The sequence below is a fragment of the Grammomys surdaster genome, unplaced genomic scaffold, assembly GCF_004785775.1.
Source record: "Grammomys surdaster isolate TR1022 unplaced genomic scaffold, NIH_TR_1.0 472, whole genome shotgun sequence".
Lineage (NCBI taxonomy): Eukaryota > Metazoa > Chordata > Mammalia > Rodentia > Muridae > Grammomys > Grammomys surdaster.
In genome coordinates this window covers 728,379-747,363 of record NW_021604891.1, presented here as the reverse complement: position 1 = coordinate 747,363, position 18,985 = coordinate 728,379, and the positions used below count along the sequence as shown (strand labels likewise).

General features: G+C 39.3%; 1 protein-coding gene and 1 pseudogene across 2 annotated transcripts in view; both read left to right on the top strand.

Annotated features, from left to right (window-relative positions):
• Ube2q2 (ubiquitin conjugating enzyme E2 Q2) overlaps window positions 1–18,985 on the top strand; it is a 52,807-nt gene that overhangs the window by 7,867 nt on the left and 25,955 nt on the right. For both annotated transcript variants that reach the window (XM_028781571.1, XM_028781572.1), the window contains exons 2-4: window positions 2,964–3,065; window positions 8,228–8,332; window positions 16,317–16,373. In XM_028781571.1, the coding sequence (XP_028637404.1) occupies window positions 2,964–3,065; window positions 8,228–8,332; window positions 16,317–16,373 (264 nt within the window). The remainder of the gene's footprint in view (window positions 1–2,963; window positions 3,066–8,227; window positions 8,333–16,316; window positions 16,374–18,985) is intronic.
• Window positions 14,312–14,676, top strand: LOC114632957 (annotated as a pseudogene).

Genomic DNA, 18,985 nt, shown 5'->3' with positions numbered 1-18,985 from the left:
GGTTCTCTTGTTCTGTCTGAGTTCCTGCCTTGGTTTCTTTCAGTGAACTATGACTCAGGATATGTAATTCATATGAACCCTTCCTCCCCAAGTTGCTTTTGGTCATGGTGTTACATCACAGTTCTTGGTCAGGTTTTGTGTTAAGAGAGGGAGGTATCAAAACCAGCCCCAGTGGAGCATGTAGGTTAATGTAGAATGGAGAAAAGGAGGTGTTTTTTCCAAGGAAGAAAGGCTAGGGGATTTGGCAGGAGAGAAGCTGGAAAGTAGCAGTTCTCAATATCTTTGGAATCAGGACTTACTTAAACTCTTAAATATATCACAGGCCTAAGGAAACTTCATTTTTATCAGTTATACTTTTGATATTTATCATTAAAAATTAAAACATTTAAAACAATAGCATTTCTCAGTAGTACTTTGTATGATAGGATATTGTAATTCTATCATGTTTGACTAGCGATAGATGTATTTCTTTGTAGCAAACTTAGAAACTTATTTTACTTAATTTATCTTATGTATATAGGTGTTTTGACTGCATGTATGACTGTGCACACATGTGTGCAGCGCCTATAAAGGTCAGAAGAGGGCATCAAATCCCCTAGAGCTTGAGTTACAGGTATTTGTGAGCACCAAATCTGGGTCCCCAGTAATAGCAATTAATTCTTTACTGCTAAACCATTAGAACTTAAAAAAAAAAAAATGGGTATGTGTTTGGTTGCATGAGTTATATGTACCATGTGTGCAGGAGCCTACAGAAGCCAGAAGTGGTTGGGTTCCCTGGAACTGGAGTGACAGCTGGTGGTGAGCTGCCATGTGGGTGCTGGGCTCTGAACCTGCTCCTCTGCAAGAGCAGCATGTACTCTTTACCCACTGAGCCATGGCTTCCGCCTCCTAAACTTAGAACCTTTAAGAACAAACGTTACTCTTGGTTTCTGTGGATCGGAGTCTGTGTACCACTTACGTACCTTGGATGTAGTCTTTCCCAGTGCAGGAAAGTGTTGGTGGAGGCTACAGTGGTTGGAAGGATGGAAAGGGAGAGATCTGCCTCCAAGGTCTCTAATCTTAGTTGTTGCCAGGATCCTTCTCTGGATGTTGGCCTAATCTCAGAACCTTGGTTTAATTTTTAGAGTTCTTTTTCAACTTCTTGCTATGGAGAGCTCTCCATTGGTGGCATCTGATTTTCATCATCAGGATTATTTCCAAGACAAGGAGATAAGCAAGACAGATGTTAATTTTTTTGTAACTTGATTTCTGAAGTGGTGTTGGTACTTTTGCTGCATTTAGACATAAGTGGCTTAGTCAAAGGAAGGGGATTTTTACAAGGGTGTGATACCAAGACATGAGAATTAATTGGGGCCAATTTAGAGGTTTCCTGGTAGAGTGTTTGAGAATACCATTGATAATGTCTTCAAATAAATGTTGTAAACATCTGTATTAGGAGAAAGGCTAACTCAGAAGCCCACGGCCTCTGTGGCAGGTGAAATCTGAATTAAGGATTAGCCCTGTGCTGCTGTTCATTCTGCACCTGTTATATTTAAAAAGCAGTTGTGAAGGATTTCTGATACAGTTCAATGGTAGAGTGTGTGCCTGGGCATGACCTTATGTTTGATCCTCAGATCCCCAAAAACAAAACAGGTAGAAGAAACTATCATCATTAAGAAAATGATTAGGCAAGATCAAATGAAGGTAATCTTATTTAATGTGTCTGTTTTCTATGAAATTATATTCTGAAGCCAGCCAGTAATCCTAGAACTTGGGAGGCTAAGGTAGGAGGATGTGCAAATTTGAGTGAACAGATTGAGACCATGTCTCAAAAAAAAACCAAAAGAAAAAAAAAATGAAGAAATAAACTACATTCATTGTTACAGTCTAAGAAGGAATGGAAAAGCAAATAGATTAGTCATCCCTTTGATATTTTTATGTATGTTTGTTTGTTTGTATGTATGTATATATGTATGTATGTATGTATGTATGTATATGAGTGAGGGTATTATACATGATGAGTGCAAGTCTAGAGGTTTCATATCCCCTAACGCTGGAGTTAAGTTGTGAGCCAGCTGACGTGGGTGCTGTGGTGAATTGAACTCAGGTTTGCTGAAAGAACAGTGCATGTTCTTAACCACCAATCCATCTCTCCAGCCCACTTAACAGCCTACTTTTTGAGATAGGGATTTTATGTCTGTCCTAAACTGGCCTCAAACTCATGGACTTTCTACCCAGCCTTTGAGGTGGCCACCCCTAAGCCTGGCTCAATGTAGTAAATTTTATACAGGTGAAGGAAAAGAAAACATTGAAGAAGCTTCTATAATTATTTGACATTGAAGGCTCAAACCCTCTGAGTAGAGGGTCTTGAAAAGTAGTGTTTAGCATATGTGAAGATTTGGAGACATGTTCCTTGGATTAGTTTTATAATTCAGAACTAGGTATCTAGTTAGAAATGTAATGTTATTAAAAGGCAAAGCTACTGTTCAAAATCTGTAGACTGAATTTTAAAGTTGGGATTTTCTTTTTAATTTACCTTTTCACTTTGAGAGATTATCATGATTCCATATTTTAAAGCTCTGGAAAAAGGTAAAAGCTAGAAAATTCAGGTCATGATAGATATGTTGTTGCAAGTCTTCAGTGGCACTTTAATACATTTCCTCCCCTTAGATCAAAGCAACTCTTAAGGTATATTTCGTTTTAATCATTTTGCTCATTGGGTAAAGTTCTGTTGTCTGCTTTTAGACTTACAGATTGTATAATAACATGGACTATGCAAGATTAAGTTGTTAAACTTAGCAATTTTAATTTTTAAATTCCACAGAGGAATCTGGTCACTCTACACATGAATTTCAATGTCGCTTTTCTTCCTTTGGTGAATTTTGCATGGATCATAATCACCTGCCATTTAGTGGTAGGGTTTTAATTGCATTTCCGGGTTAGTCTATTTGTAAATATATTTCACGTAGCTGTCTCTGTAACAGGAATCGTACCCATCTTCTTCACCAATATGGTTTGTGGACTCTGATGACCCAAATCTGACATCAGTTCTGGAACGCTTAGAAGATACTAAGAACAACAGTTCGGTAAGGAGATGAACCACACTTTTCCTCTTTCCTTCTCATGGTCTTAGACAGGAGAATTAAATATTAAGCAGTGATGAAAAATTTATCATACTAAAATTTACTCCATACTAAAATTTATTTCCTTTTCCTGATAATTTTTCATCCCTTTTTAGATCGTAATATAGGTTGTTACAGCATGGTTAATAATGACAGTTTTGGCAAGGCTAGAGACCTTGTGAAATCCATTTCCCTCTTTCTACATGTACATTCTAATTACATTAGGACTTGAGGTTCTCTTTTTTTCCTTCATTCTAACCATTAAACAAAGCAAACATTTTTTGGTAAGACTGTCGGGTGAGGTGAGAAAGGACAAAGGGGAGAGAAAGGCCAGTGTAGATGTTAAGGGAGGTAACATAGGGATAGCATCAGGATTTAAAAAAAACAAAACAAAAACAACATTTTTAAAAAAGATTTATTTATTTTATTTATATGAGTACACTGTAGCTGTCTTCAGACACACCAGAAGAGAGCATCAGATCCCATTACAGATAGTTGTGAGCCACCATGTGGTTGCTGGGAATTGAACTCAGGACCTCTGGAAGAACAGGCAGTGCCCTTAACCACTGAACTGTCTCTCCAACCTAGCATCAGTGTTCATGTTAGGGAATTCCTTTGCTGTTAAGGACCCACAAGTTTGTAGTAAAAGCCAAATTTATTTTAAAAAGGCTGGTTTGTTGGTTTGTTTTGGATCCATAGTCATCCCCCTGTGAATAAATTCTAAGGCTCCCAGTAGAAGCCTAGATTTGTAGATAGCTCTGAACTCTATATAATAAACATGATTTCTCAGGACATTGCACAGTAAGAGATTAATAGAACTAGTAAAGTAGAACCAGTGACAATGGGCTCCATGTTAAATAACTGTAAACATTGTTTACTTCCAGTTAGTATATGTGGACCTTGATTAACCCTGGAAAACAGTGTTTATCTCTTTGTTAAAGGGGGGCTGCTGTGTAAAGAGATGTATCTTTCCAGGCTGGAGAGATGGCTCAGAAGTTTAGAACACTTGCTGCTCTTACAGAGGACCTGAGGTCAGTTTCCAGCACCCAAGTTCCAACAGCTTATGAGTGCCTGTGACTATAGCTCTGGGAATTGATGTCTCTGTCCCTGTAGGCACTGTACTCAGGTGTACAATCTACACACAGTTAAAAATAAAAATCTTGTAAAAAGTATTCTTTCATTTTTTTAAATATTAAAATGTTTTATTCTTTGGTTATAAACCCCATTGTGAGAAAACATCTAACATCCTAGAGAGGACATCTAACTTTCCTATAATTTTCTGCCTAATATAACCACTGTAGACATAATGGATATTTTCTGCAGGTTTTTCTTTGTTAGCAAAATGCATATACTGTTTCATATGTTTTTAAATAGTTGGAGTCATAGTCTGTAGTCTTATATCCCCTTTGAACTTACTGTGTTTTTTCATGTTATTAAATTCTTATGGAAAATAATTGTTCTTTGTAGATGTAATCATTTTTAAAAAATACTCCTCTTAAACTCCTATAAACTGCAAAGGAATAAGCTGGAGAAAAACAATTAAATTGATTTGTTGAAGTTTATTTTATAAAGATCTATAGTATCTCAGATGATGCTTATTACCAAGTAGAAGATACAATGATAGTTTATTGATGATTGCAACAAATTAAACACTTAGGAATAAATTTAAATGTGGAAGACTTACATGAAGAAAACAACAAAATTTTGCCTCACAGAATTTAAAGACTTAGATACTATGGACAGGCAGATGTCTGGATGTTACCAATGCCACTTATCTCTATGTCCTTATATTTATAAATTCAATGCAGTGTCACAGAAAATGTTTTATTTATTTTGGCTTTTAAAGACAGGGTCTTGCTGTGTAGTTCAGGCTGTCCTGGAACTTGCAAGCCTCTTGCCTCAGCCTTTCCAGTACTGGAATTACAGGCTTTGTTACCATGGCAGACAGTCAACATATTTGTTTCTGGTATTGTCAGAATGACTCAAAAATAAATAATAAAATACAAAAATTTAGAAAGGTAAAAAGTTTGCCCCAATAGTAGATGAAATAAAATAGTAACTATTGGAACTAGACCAGCAGGCAATAGAAATTTAGAAACAGCCATGCAAATGACAATTTAAAATAAGTATAGCTGGTGTTTTAACCCAAGAAGGAAGACTCTTTCTATAGATAATTTTAGAACTGACCATTTAGGGAAGTTAGAATCATTAACTCTTTGTCTTGTCTATAAATTATAGATGGTTTAAACATGTTCTTAAAATTAAGAACACTGGGGCTGTTGAAATGGCTCAGCAGATGAAGGTAGTTGCCTACAAGATTGATGACCCAGTTCAATCTCCAGGACCCACATAGAAGGAGGAGAGAACTGCCTCCTACAGTTGTCCTCTGACCGCTACACCGTGTCATGGCACATGTAATCCCCCACTCTCTCAACCTCCTTAAGTGTAAAAAATTTCTAAAACAATGAAGAATATAAGTTTCAGAAGTTTGTAAAAGAATCCAGATCTTAAGAACTATGAACATTGGAGATAATTAAAGGCCAGACAGGTTCATGTTTCATCTGCAGCAGACTGGTGATGGAGAAGAGAGACAGACATATAGCCTCTAGCTAGCTGTTTCTCCTTAAATTGCTTATGAGTTAGGCCTGCTGGCACAGGCCCATAATCTTGCTATTTTGGGGTTAGGAGTTAAGGCACAGAGATTGCAAGGTCAAGGCCAGACTGGTCAACAGATTGAGATCCTGTCTCAGAAGTGAAGAGACAGTTGAAACTATTAACTTAGTTGGAGAATGCTCACCTACCTTGTGCAGAGTCCAAGGCATAATCCCTGATACTATGAAAAAAACAAAAAATAAACAAAAACAACAACAAAAAACCCACTTGTGTCAAGTTAAAGGGACTAGAACTTACATTGGACCTAATTATATAAAGTAAGTCCATTTACATGAAGGAAAGACATGTTTTCACTGTTGTAGATAGCCTCTGTCAATTTCTCATAATCTGGCTCTAGAGAGAATAGTTGTTTTAACTTTTTAATTTACTTACTATAGTAGAGAATCTGCTGTTGTATAGACATTTCTTAGCTGTCTAGTCCAGTGGCTCCTTTTTAGTACTCAAAAGGATTTTTCCATGGTTCAAATATTGTTCCATCAACATGTATTACTTAATGCCCATAATAAAGAGCTGTTTAACTTCTAAAGATGTATAGTTGAATACTCCGATGTGGTAAAAAAAAAGAATGCAGCCAACCTTTTCCCCGTAGTACACGTAGGACATTGGAAGATACAAGTAAAAACAAGGCGTAGACTATTGTATAATCTGCCCTCTTCTGTATACAGTATTGCATATTAGTGATGGCCCAGCTGTGCTTGCATCCGCCTTCCCATAATTGTAGGAAGCTGTTAACAGAACACAGAAAAATAAGAATATTGATTGGCTTCCCTGAAGCTCTGTGATAAGTGATGTGCATTACAAGCCAAGGGTGTCTGTGTCCTGTGTTAATTGATAACCTAGTGGGACCTCTATGAGACCACTATTCCTACTGTCTCCTCTTGGTCTCCTCTGAGATGTTCTTCCTTGGCATGTTTCTTTATTATCTTTTTATTCTGTGTTTTCTCTGTGCAAGCTCATTTACTCTCATTACTTAAGTCATTATTACAGAGATCCCTAAATGTATATCTCTAGCCAGAATTTATCTTCAGAGTTTGAAACCCATATACTTAAAGCGTTACTGGTCCTCTTGGGGATCTTGATTAGATGTGCCAGGGATGTGCATATCAGTTCCATTTGTCTCCAGTGTTTTCCCTCACTAACTCTCTATGAAAATGAAGCGATGGTACTGGTCATCTGTGCCTGGGAACTTAGTTCTTTTTTATACTTCTGTTCCCAAAACCATAAACTCTAGTAAGTACCAAAGACTTGTCTATTTATCTTCTAAATAGTGTAGACCCTCCCTGTGATCTTAGTTTCTTCCACAGTCCCTGAAGAGGAGGAGAGTGTTAAAAGTTAAACTTCTGGAACTCCCTGTTTTTCCTGTTGCTTAGTATGGAGCCATCAGACTGCTATCACTTATAGCAGTCCTGTGACAGGACCCGAGGTCAGGGCTGTGTCCTGGTCACCCTGTCTCATCTCATGACGTACCTACACACATCCACAGAGGTGGGCCCTTTGGTTCCCTATGAGCATGAGGTCATTTGTTTGATCTAGTTTAGTGCACTTGGTCCTTCATCCACTTCGGAAGGGCTTGTTCTTTGCTGGATTTAATCCATTTTAATCCTGTGTCTGTTTTCTTAGTCCTCCATAAACCGGCTTCTTCTTCATGTCTTTTCTTGATTAGAGACACTGAGCTAACTGTCCCTGCCCAGTGAAGTAAGTTGCCTTATCAGCTCCCATCTGAGCCTTAAGTATTGCTTATCTTCTATGTTGAGGAAAACTTCTAAATAATGAAAAGTATGTTTCCACAGTTTTCCTTGTTTACTTCCTTAAAGTAAATATACCTACAAACATTTAAAATGGAAATTTAAAGAGCTATTCTAATATTCTAATAATTCAGTTTTGCTAATAATTTTTTTCTTTTCTTTTGGGGAAGCTTAATTTTGAGTTACTCCTTACTGTCATGAGACAGCCGTCATTTCCCTGTTTTGCAGATGGCAGAGACTGAAGCCAGGGTTTAGATATATCAGGTTATTTATTTCAGGCTAAGTCTACTAGGTCACACTTGCCTTATAGTTTTAAACAAATCTAACTGTTGCAAATGTAATTTTATAATCCATACGAAACACTTTCTGAATGCATTAATGTTCTGTTGTCTATAGCTGCAAGTTTCTTAGTTAGCAACTAGACACTAGGCAATGTCTGACCCTTCCTTCTGTGCCTTTTTGTTGGTGTTACCTGCTAGATACCATGTTGTAAGGACATACTTCGCTGTAGTAACTTTTTAAAATAGCAATTCCCTTCTACCGGCAGCTCTACCATGTATCAGACAGAGACTAGCTCCAGCCGTAGGCTGCAGTTGAGCAGGAGCATGATTTCCTTTCCTTCTGGATTGATTAACAGTAGTTGTAGTGTTATTCAGTGTCTTCTGAGAACTCTAACATAATGCTTATTTACTGAAATGTGTTTTGTAGCTCCGTCAGCAATTGAAGTGGTTGATATGTGACCTCTGCAGATTATATAACCTTCCTAAGCACCTGGATGTTGAGATGCTAGATCAACCACTACCCATGGGTCAGGTAAAGTAAACATTCTCTAGTGTTGAAGAGCTGAATCAATTGTCTTAATTGAAAGTCAAACTAGGATACTTTAAAATTATTATACAGCCTATTTGGAAGTCAGTTTTGTGTTCCTAGTAAATTGCCTTGCTTTAGGTGCTAACAGCCTTTTTTGTTTCTTCGAGTTGTTTGTATTTTACTGTGATAGGTGAGTGTTGCTCCCTGACACCTCCGTTTTGATTTTTGTTAAAATTTCTGATATCTGTGTTTCTTCCTTGTTTGGTTGTTTAGTCAATTACCTTCCTTTGGCATACCATGTCCATAAGTCTGTTTGTGCTTCTTAAGATCTAGTGCAAAGTTAGCTCTCCCTAAGCCATGGAAATTTCCACCAATTCAGCAATCACTCATGATTTTTAGACTTATCTAATTAGCTATTAGTTAACTGATTTTTTATTACAATAAATGAGGATTTAGCTCTCATATAAACTACCTACTTAATTAAACCCACTGTTTCTAAAGCATTGTTAGTCATTAGCAATCAGTTTGCTATGAGGACTTTGGGGAGCCATGTTTTCTGTTACTGCATTTCCATACCTGTGCCATCTTTTACTTCTCAGGGTCCTTTTTATAGTAATACTTCTCAGTTTATAAACGTCAAGTTCCCTTTCTAGGATCCTCTGTCTTTGGGGTCCCTGGCTCTTCTGCGTTAGTCTTTGTGAGTTCTCTGGACTATCTGCAGTTGTCACCTCGAGATTTTTCTTTTCTGCTCTCCTAGAGTGAATCTATTGATTCCTGGGTCTCATGTCATCTCTGTTGGCTTTCTTTTTTTTGTTTGTCTCTATTTATTACACTATCAGATAAAAGCCAAAGCATGAAGAAATGGCATATTTTCTGAGTTAGCGTTTGAAAAATCTGGTTCAGAGTTGGCGTTAGAACAAGCACACACTGGTTTCAAATGTGGTTCTTGTTGTCATCCTCCTAGTCTCTGACCACTTCTCACTGGTCAGAGTACGAAGTAACCAGAGTGGTGTGGCAGCCCCGCAGGTGTTCTAAAAGCAGTGCACAGTGCCTGCCGTACGTGGGAGTTGTGGGGCCACAGGATCAGCTGTTGTTGTGTTTGTTCTGTGTTTGAATAATAAAGCTAGGCTGACATTTTTGCCTAAGATTTCAAATACTATGCTATTGTCTTCTACCCAGTGGTGTTGCTGAAGCTGATGCCGTCCGGAATCTTATTTATGCATGATTTTTCTTTGGAAGCTTCAGGGAATTTGTGTTTGTTTGGTGAAATGAACTGCAACAGTGGCCTGAACTTAGGGACTTTTTTCTTCCATTGTGCTGGACGTTAAGGAAGGATATCCCTTTTAAAATTTAAGTCTTGAACTTTGATATATATTTTTGTGTGTTAACTTTGCTTTTCCATTTTGTTTGTTTGGAGTTTATTAATTGGGCTTTTCAATTTTGTTTTGCTTTTTGGAGACAAGGTCTTGTCTACTTCAGACCTCCAAAACCATATGTAGCTGAGGCTGTTGGTTCTCTTGTCTCTATATCCTGAATGCTAGAATTACAGGTTGTATCATCATGCCTGGCTGCTTTTAGAGTGTAGACCTCTTAGTTTGAGTCTTTACATCTATTGTATTATATTCTTTTTCTTAATTTTATTGTCTTTTGTGTGTGTGTGTGTGTGTGTGTGTGTGTGTGTGTGTGTGTATGTGTGTGTTGGTATGCACATGGATGGCACTTCCATGGCGGTCAGAGAACAGTTTGGAGGGATTGGTTCTCTCTACCATCTGAGTCACAGGATCAAACCCACGAGGTCAGGCTTGGCAGCAAGCATCTTTGTCCACTGAGCCATTTTACTTTTTCTCTTTTTCTTTTAAAATCTTGCTGTTCTGTCAACTTTTTTGCTATTTCACATGGTCAATAACTTTTAAGGTTTTAATAAACATGTGTATGAGTGTTTTGCCTACATGTATGTGTACCATATGCATATAATGGAGAATCTGTTGGGATTCCTGGAAATGGATGGTTGTGAGCTGCCATTAGGGGCTAGCAATCAAACCCTAGCTTTCTACAAGAGCAGCGAGTGCTCTTAACCACTGAGCCATCTCTTTACCCCGAAGTTTTGTTTTTATTATATGTTTACCCCATTTCTTAGAACTTAATGGCTTAGGGCTAGATGTGGTGGCACATGTTTTTAATCTTAGCACCTAGGAGGCTGAGGCAGGATGAATGTGAGGCAAGCCTGTCCTACAAATGAAGACCCAGTCTCAGAACCCCATAAGCTCACCTTTAAGTAGACACTTGACAAGTAGAGACAGGCAGAGCTCTTGAATTTGTAACCAGTTGCAGCTCTAGAGTGAGACCCTGTCTCAAAAATCTTTTTTTTTTTTTTGGGTTTTTGAGACAGGGTTTCTCTGTGTAGCCCTGGCTGTCCTGGAACTCACTCTGTAGACCAGGCTGCCCTAAAACTCTCGATCTCAGAGATCCTCCTGCCTCTGCCTCCCAAATGCTGGGATTAAAGGCGTGGGCCACCACCGCCCGGCTGTCTCAAAAATCTTAATGCCTTAAAATACTAATTCTTGCTATTGGATGGATTAGTTAGGCTTTAGCTAAGTAGTGTCTGTTGGTTGCATTTGGTGGCTGTTATGTGCAATCAGATGGTGGCACATTCAAGATAGTATGCCGTTGACAACTAGTGTGATCTTTTTTTTTTTTTTTTTTTTTTGAGACAGGGTTTCTCTGTGTAGCCCTGGCTGTCCTGGAACTCACTCTGTAGACCAGGCTAGCCTCGAACTCTCAAACTCAGAAATCCGCCTGCTTCTGCCTCACCTTGAGACTCTTAAGAACTGAAGGATTCAACTCAGATGGTTAGGCATAGCAGCAAGTCTCTTTAATTTACTGAGCCATCTTTAAGACTTCTTTTGAAACACACTACACACCAGAAGAGGGCATCGGATCTCCTTATGGGTGGTTGTCAGCCACCATGTGGTTGCTGGGATTTGAACTCGGGACCTCTGGAAGAGCAGTCAGTGCTCTTAACCGCTGAGCCATCTCTCCAGCCCTAAGGATATTTTTTTTTAAAATTATTTATTTATTATATATGAATACACTGTAGCTGTCTTCAGACACACCAGAAGAGGGCATCAGATCTCATTACAGATGGTTGTGAGCCACCATGTGGTTGCTGGGATTTGAACTCAGGACCTCTGGAAGAGCAGTCAGTGCTCTTAACCACTGAGCCATCTCTCCAGCCCCAACTAGTGTGATCTTTATCCTAAACAACTCTCTCAAGTGTCCAAGGATGGCTGCTGCTGCTTATTTTCTTTTTTCCCACTCCTCGTGTATCTGGCATCTTTAGCATTTCTTTACATGGCTTTTTTTTTCCTGTACATGTACATCCTCTAGGGCTGCTTCATAAGGCTTCTGTTTCCTTAGAGGTCAGTCAGAACTCTTCAAGAATACAAAAGGGGAAGTTGCTGGGCATTTTTTTCCCCCAAGACAGGGTTTCTCTGTGTAGCCCTGGCTGTTTGGCAACTCACTCTGTAGATTAGGCTGGCCTCGAACTCAGATATCCACCAGTGTCCAGCTTAAGTTGCTGGAGATTCTTAAGGCTTAAACCTGGAGTGGGTCCCCTGGTTTGTGACCTGACACATTCTTCAAGCCAGCTCAGGTTCATAGTGACATCCTAGGCTTTAAGCCTGGTGGTGCAACTCATCTGGAGGAGAGAGTCAGCTCCAGGTTCTGAATATGAACCTGAGCTTCCGAGACTTTTCTGACTGTCCCTTCTTCAGAGCCCTCTGTACGGGTCGCATAAATGGGACAGAATCATAAAGCAGCTGATCTTGGCACTTTGCCCTCGTTAGCATCTGTATTTCTTATTTGCTGTGTGTTTTCTCAGTTTTACCATGTCTTGTTGTATATATTTATTGTAAAGCCTGTCGTCAAGTATTTTTGTGTGCTATCTTTACTCATTCATATTTTGATTTTTTTTTTTTTTTTTAGCATACCTTTCTTCTTTTGTACCAAATAAATGATTTGGAGTTCCTTGTAGCCAAGACTTGTCACCTGATAGCTTTGGGGGGGGGGCGTTCATGTGGATTCCCAACCACTCCTCCCCTGCTTTTCCACTTGCTAGTACAATGTAATCCATGGATCCAGTTTCTCTGAAGATGACGTTTGTCTGACAGATAATCTCCTGGGTTCTACTTCGGAGATGGGGAATGCAGAGCATTTGAGAGCTGCGTGGTGTGTGTTGGTTAGTCTGTAGGTTTCTGTCCTGCTTGCTGTTCCTGTTGCAGTGAGTCTGGAGCCTCTGAATTCAGGGTACTTTTTGCAGATCTCCTTGGTCACTACTGTCCCCTGACCTACACCTTTCCTTGTGAGCTTCATTGATGACAGCTCCTGTTTACAGTCATCTCATGAGAATGGTATTTGTGCTCCTCATATGCCCATTCCTTTTGTTTTTCAAATTTTTGTACTTATACAGTGTTCATTCTTTTGTAATTTAGTGGAGCCTAAAGAAAGATGATGAGAAAAATGTTTAATTTTTCTATCTGTTCAGGTTTTATTTTCTAGAATGTCTATGGTTTTGTTTTTTACTTACAATATATCCTGAACTTAAAGTCCGTCTTGTTTTTCCTGGGTGTGATTGGCCAACAGTGTAGATACTCAAGATAATTCGTGAATTATGTAACAAAAGTCTATAGGAGCCTGTGTGTTCCTGCCTTCCAGGTCCCTGGATGCTCTTGTTTGTAATTCCTCAGGCTTCCTCTCTTCATAGCTGTGTCTCATTTTGGTTGTCCTCATTATAAATGCTTTGTTCAGAGGAAACAATTGGGTTCTTTTTTCCTTTTACTGTTTTTCTTCAAATGTTTCTTCTTTCCTGGAACTGTCTTGTACTTTTTATAGTTACTTATTCTTGTCTTTTGGGTGCAGTAGCTTCTCCACAGTGCCAGTGATTCCAGGTAGATTTTAGTTCTGTCTTCTTTACCAGTTGTGCTTCAGGCCACTTGTGTGGCTTTCCTGTGTGGCACCTTCAGGATCTGTTTTCTGTTCATGCTACTTGGTCATTTGCTTGTTTGTAGGAAAGGTATGACATCAGTACCAGTTTTTGACAGAGATGTCTGTAGGATACTTTTCTCTGCTGTCCAGTGTGTGTACCTGTGTTCTGCTAAAGTTGGAGGCTGGAGCTTAAGGGGTTTCCAACTCCAGAGTGTGTCAGGAAATTCCACTCTTGTGTTGAGTTATAATAAAAAGATTTTTCCTTTTCTCTTTGGTTCTAGTACCCATCAGGGTACTAGATTGAGAGGCCATTAGTCTTTCTTTATAGGGTTCTTATAAAAAAGAGTGAACCTTAAAATAATTAGGACTTTACAGAAGTTCATCCCATTATTCTCCTGTGGTTTTCTCTAAACCTTTTTAGCAAGCATAGGCTCCATCTACTCTGTGTCTGTGGCTGCAGGCTTCTTGAGTGCTAGGATCACAGGCAAGAACCACTGTGCCTGCTTTTTTCAGTGAGCTTTTGAAAAGAACGGCCTGCATGCTGAAATGAAGGCCTTAGGATTCCATGAGTCCAATTGGCTTTGTGTTTTTGTCAAATTACTTATCCTTTGGAGAAGGGTATTGCTCAGCTTTCTCATTTATAAAATGTTAGGCAGGGACTAGTTTGATGGTCACAGACATAGGCTAGAGCTGCATCTCAGAATCACCTAAAAATGTTTTTTTTTTTTTTATTAAGGTATTTATTTATTTACTTTATGCATGAGTACATTACCATGGTTCTCTTCAGACACACCAGCAGAGGACATCAGATCCCATTACAGATGGTTGTGAGCCACCATGTGGTTGCTGGGAATTGAACTCAGAACCTCTTGAAGAGCAATCAGTGCTCTTAAACCACTGAGCCATCTCTCCAGCCCTAAAAATGCTTTTTTAAAAAACTTAACTTTTAAAAATTAAAATATAGCTTTCTGTCCTGGTCGCTATCGGAGAGCAGCAGCTATGGCCCTTCGTTACCCTATGGCCGTGGGCCTCAACAAGGGCCACAAAGTGACGAAGAACGTCAGCAAGCCGAGACACAGCCGGCGCCATGGGCGCCTCACCAAGCACACCAAGTTCGTGCGGGACATGATCCGGGAGGTCTGCAGCTTTGCGCCCTACCCTACGAGCGAGCGCTGCTCAAAGTGTCCAAGGACAAGCGCGCACTCAAGTTCATCAAGAAGAGGGTGGGCACGCACATCCGCGCCAAGAGAAAGCCGGAGGAGCTGAGCAACGTGTTGGCAGCCATGAGGAAGGCGGCAGCCAAGAAGGATTGATGAACCCTCCCCCAATAAAAGATCATGGCTCCTAAAAAAAAAAAAAAAATTAAAATATAATTATATTGTTACCCATCTCCCTTGAACACCTCCAAAGTACTAGTCTTTCTGTCTTTCAAATTCATGACCTCTATTTCTTCAGTTAACACACACACACAAGCCCGCACGCACGCACGCACGCACGCACGCACGCACGCACACAAACACCCTCCCTCTCTCCGTCTTCAGTCCATATAATGTAACGTGTGTATATGTTTTTCAGGGCTGACCATGTGGACTTAGTTAACCTGCTGGTGTGCTCTCCTTTGGGGAGGACTATTTCTCTGATTGTTGCCCAGCCCCCTTCTGTGTTAGCATTCTTACCGGTGTCATTCTTGTTCACATCTTATTTAGATAACTGTGGTTAGACTTCATGGGTGTAGTGTAGTGTCTATGATATTTCTAGGAGGCCAAAATCTCCCAGCGAACTTCTTTTTCCTTACTCTGGCTCTTAAAATCTTACTGCCCATCTGCTGTGACCCTGAGCCTTAGATGTAGGAGTTGTGTTGTTATATCAGTTGGGGCTGGACACTACCAGCCCACTTATTCTTTGTGTTTTGATTGGTTGTGATTTTCTGTAATGGTCTCTAACTCTTGCATTAAAATGCATTTGAAGAGAGATTCTCTGGGACAGGTTCTGAAATTAGCGTTTCAACGATGCTTTTCACCCTTGATGCACTCAGACTTGTATGTGGGACCATGGGACTGGTTGGGAGCTGTTTTCTTTCTGTTTTTGGAAAGATATCAAAAATAACCTGGAGTAGAAATGCAGAAAAGGGTGAACCACAATAATTTTGGGAACTGCTTCCTTCTCTTACTTTGTCTTCAGGAAAGGAGTAAGTGTTTAGAGAGATTCAGATTTTAAAACAAGCCTAAGCTTACGCTGTATGTATCTGCACAGATTTTCCAGCTCACTGATTGTGAAGAGTTAATGATAATGAAGAGTTAATGATTGTGTTTTGTTGTTAAGACTTGTGCTCTCAGAGCATCTAAGAACAGATGCCTTGAGAAGACTGAGATCCTGGTGGTCTGTTTTGATATTAGTTTCTTAGTTTAGTTTCTTGATATTTTAGAGTCTTAGTTTCTTGATATTTTAGATATTCTGGGTCCCAAACTAAACCTACCTTTATGAATACAGATACATTTCCATATTGAGAGATGGCAGACTTTGCTCTGGCAAGAGACTGTATATGAAGACACCTCCTAAAATCTCACATGACTGCTGTGTGGATGAGTAGTAAGCTCTGCCTTAGGAGAGGTGTTCCATAGTAGATAGACTGGCTCTGCAGTTACTCTCGAGTATCTATTTCCTTATAACAGCTCACCATTTAAAATGCAAGGCAGGTGAATTTATAGAAAAATTAAGGTTTTTTTTGGGGGGGGGGATCATTAAATGGGTAGATAAGGAAAGAATAATTTGGAGCATTTATTATGAACAGAACATAGAAGTAGAAAAATTAAAATTAGGTTATCTTTAGCTTTTAAGTTTCCTTTATATTTGATTGCCTTTGTTTATTCTTAAGGTATCTGCTACATTGGATTGACTTGAAATTCTTTAAGCTCTGCTTGTGGGACTGTAGTGACAGTGGCTAATAGTGGCCAGCTTTCTGATATACTCTGTGTAGTGTTAGCACCTTCTTTCTCTGTTTCAGAATGGGACAACTGAAGAAGTAACTTCAGAAGAGGAGGAAGAAGAGGAGATGGCTGAAGTAGGTATTTGTAAGAATGGTACTTCATGAACAGCTCATGGAGTTTTTTCCACTTAATTTTATTTGCGTGCATGCGTGCATGCATGCGTGTGTAGGTGTTTGTGGCCTGTGGTGGTCAGAGGGCAACATTTAAGAGTCCATTCTCTGTTTCTGCCATATGGGTTCAAGGATTGGACTCAAGTCCTTAGACTTGGGGGAACTTCCCTTTATTGGCTGAGTGGTCCATCTCACTGGTTCACGTCTTATCAATATCTCAATATTTGAACATTTTAGTAATTCTTTAATCTTGTTTTTGAAGTAATACTAGTGTTGAATAACAAAGCACCTTCTATTTCAAATGAAATATACTCTCTAAACTCTGGTTTTGCTTCTAATTAACAGTATGCCTTTGAACAAATTGTTTTATTTGGGGACAGTAAAAATTGTTTACATTTAATAATAGTAACTTGGTTATTTTTTGGAAAAACTACCAAGTTTAGAGTTTTGTGTTCACAGCTGGATAGAAGGCTCAGTCAGTAGTGCTTCCTGTGAAAGTGTGAGGGCTGAGTTCGGACCCCAGCACTTACATCTGAAGGAAGGAAAGAGTCTAGGTGCTGCGGCTTGATCTGTACCTCCAGCTCTGGGGAGGCAGGGACAGACAGGTTCCTGTGACTCTCTGTTATTTAGCCAGGCAGTTAGACCCAGGTTCAGTAAGAGTCCCTGTCTGAAAAAAATAAGATAGTGACTGAGGAAGATTTCTTTGGCCTCCATACACACATGAACCTAACATAAGCAGACAGACAGACAGACAGAGAATTATATTTGAACGAAAGGAAAGTTTGTGAACATCACAGGGACTGGTTGCTAGAAGCAGTGACATTATCTCTTATTGAAAGAATATTTAAGGGCTTTCTGTTAGTCTGCATTGTGCTGCTGGAATTAGAATACCCAGGACTGGGTAATTTATGTTTGTACCGTTTTGAGAGCTAGGAAGTTTAGAATTAGGGTATCTTGTGAGGATTTTCATTGTGTGACCTCAAAGGATAGAAAGCAAAAGGGCAGAAGAACTTGGGCATATAACCTTTTAAGCTTCCTCTACAAAGAACTTGATTCCATTATCAAGGAAGGAGGGCTCATGCCTTATCATCTGTTTCTTTTAAGGCCCTATTTCTTTTAATCTTTGTTGTTTTGTTTGAGCTAGGATTTCCTTTGTGTAGCTCTGGTTGTCCTGGAAGGTTGCTCTGTAGACCAGGCTGGCCTCAAACTCAAAAATCCACCTGCCTCCTGAGTACTGGAGATTACAGGCATAAGCCACCAATGCCTTTTAATATTTTTAATTTTTATATTTTAATATGTTTTTAATTGAAATAGAATGATAATCACTTTTTTTCCCTAACTCTTCCCAGCTACCTTCCCTTGAACCCTTCCACTCCCAAGTTGATAGCCTCTTTTTCTTCATTGTTAGATATGTTAAATATGAATGAGTATGTGTGCACATGCTGAGCCTGGTATTGTTTGTGTATTTGGTTTCAATGGTATCTGACCATTCTGCAACCAATAAGGGGCTCATCCCTGGGAGAGGCTATATTTTCCTATTTTTTCTGAAGTCCATGAACTCACTCACTAGTTGTAGGAAAGCTGCCTAGCTTTCTAGTCCCAGGCATGGTTTCCCTCCTACCGAGTCGGTCTTTAGTCCAATTAGACTGCTGTTGATTGCCACCAACATGATTGCCACTTACTGCACTTTTATGCCTATCTTGCCATGATGGATATTGCGGTTCGTAAGTGTTGCACCTGGGGAGGACTGCCCCCTTCCTTAGCAGGAACTGTGGAGGTTAGACAGGACAGAAGCCTTCAGGACAGATTCACAGACAAGACCGAGGCTTTCCAGACAGATCCAGCTCAGATCATTAGTCCTCTGTCGTAAGTGTGGTGACATTAGCAATAGATAAAGTCCCCGTCTTAATACATTATAACACCATACCTGATTTTTGGAGGGGACATTTAAATAATAAATGTTTGTAGCTACTTTCCAAGGCATTAAGATAATTGTCAGTCACCAATAGATCTTTAGGCTTTTGAACCTTTGAATCTAAATTCAGGTTTTTAAAAAAAGATCCAAAGCTCCATTGACAAGATAAAATGCATATGAATTTCATAGTCTTTAGTTTCAAGAAAATTGTTTTTTTTTTAATCTTATAATTTATTCAGACTTTTACCTTACTTTATTTGAAAAAAAAAATCTGTTTAAAATGTACTTTGAGAGTGGGTCAAAGCAAAAGAAGGGATCATTTGTTTTGCGTCCAGGAGTAGAATAATTCTTAAAATTATTTAATTAGAGTGACTTTTGGTGGATAGGCTGTTTGCTTTACTGTTTCCATGGAATTTAATTTAGGTGGAACAAATTGTATGAGAATGTTAAGCCTTCCCCCTGGCCCAGTATGCAGTGAAATCGACTTTGTACTCAGAGTTTCTGTGCTTTTCTTTTTCTTCTCATAAAATTGATACGGGACGGTGATATTTAGGGAAATCTAGAAAGGTAGGAAATAACATGGAAGACATTTCAGCTTTACTAGAACTAACGTGGTTGGCAGACCTGAGTGTGGTGTGTTTCAGGCACTGGATGCTGTGGT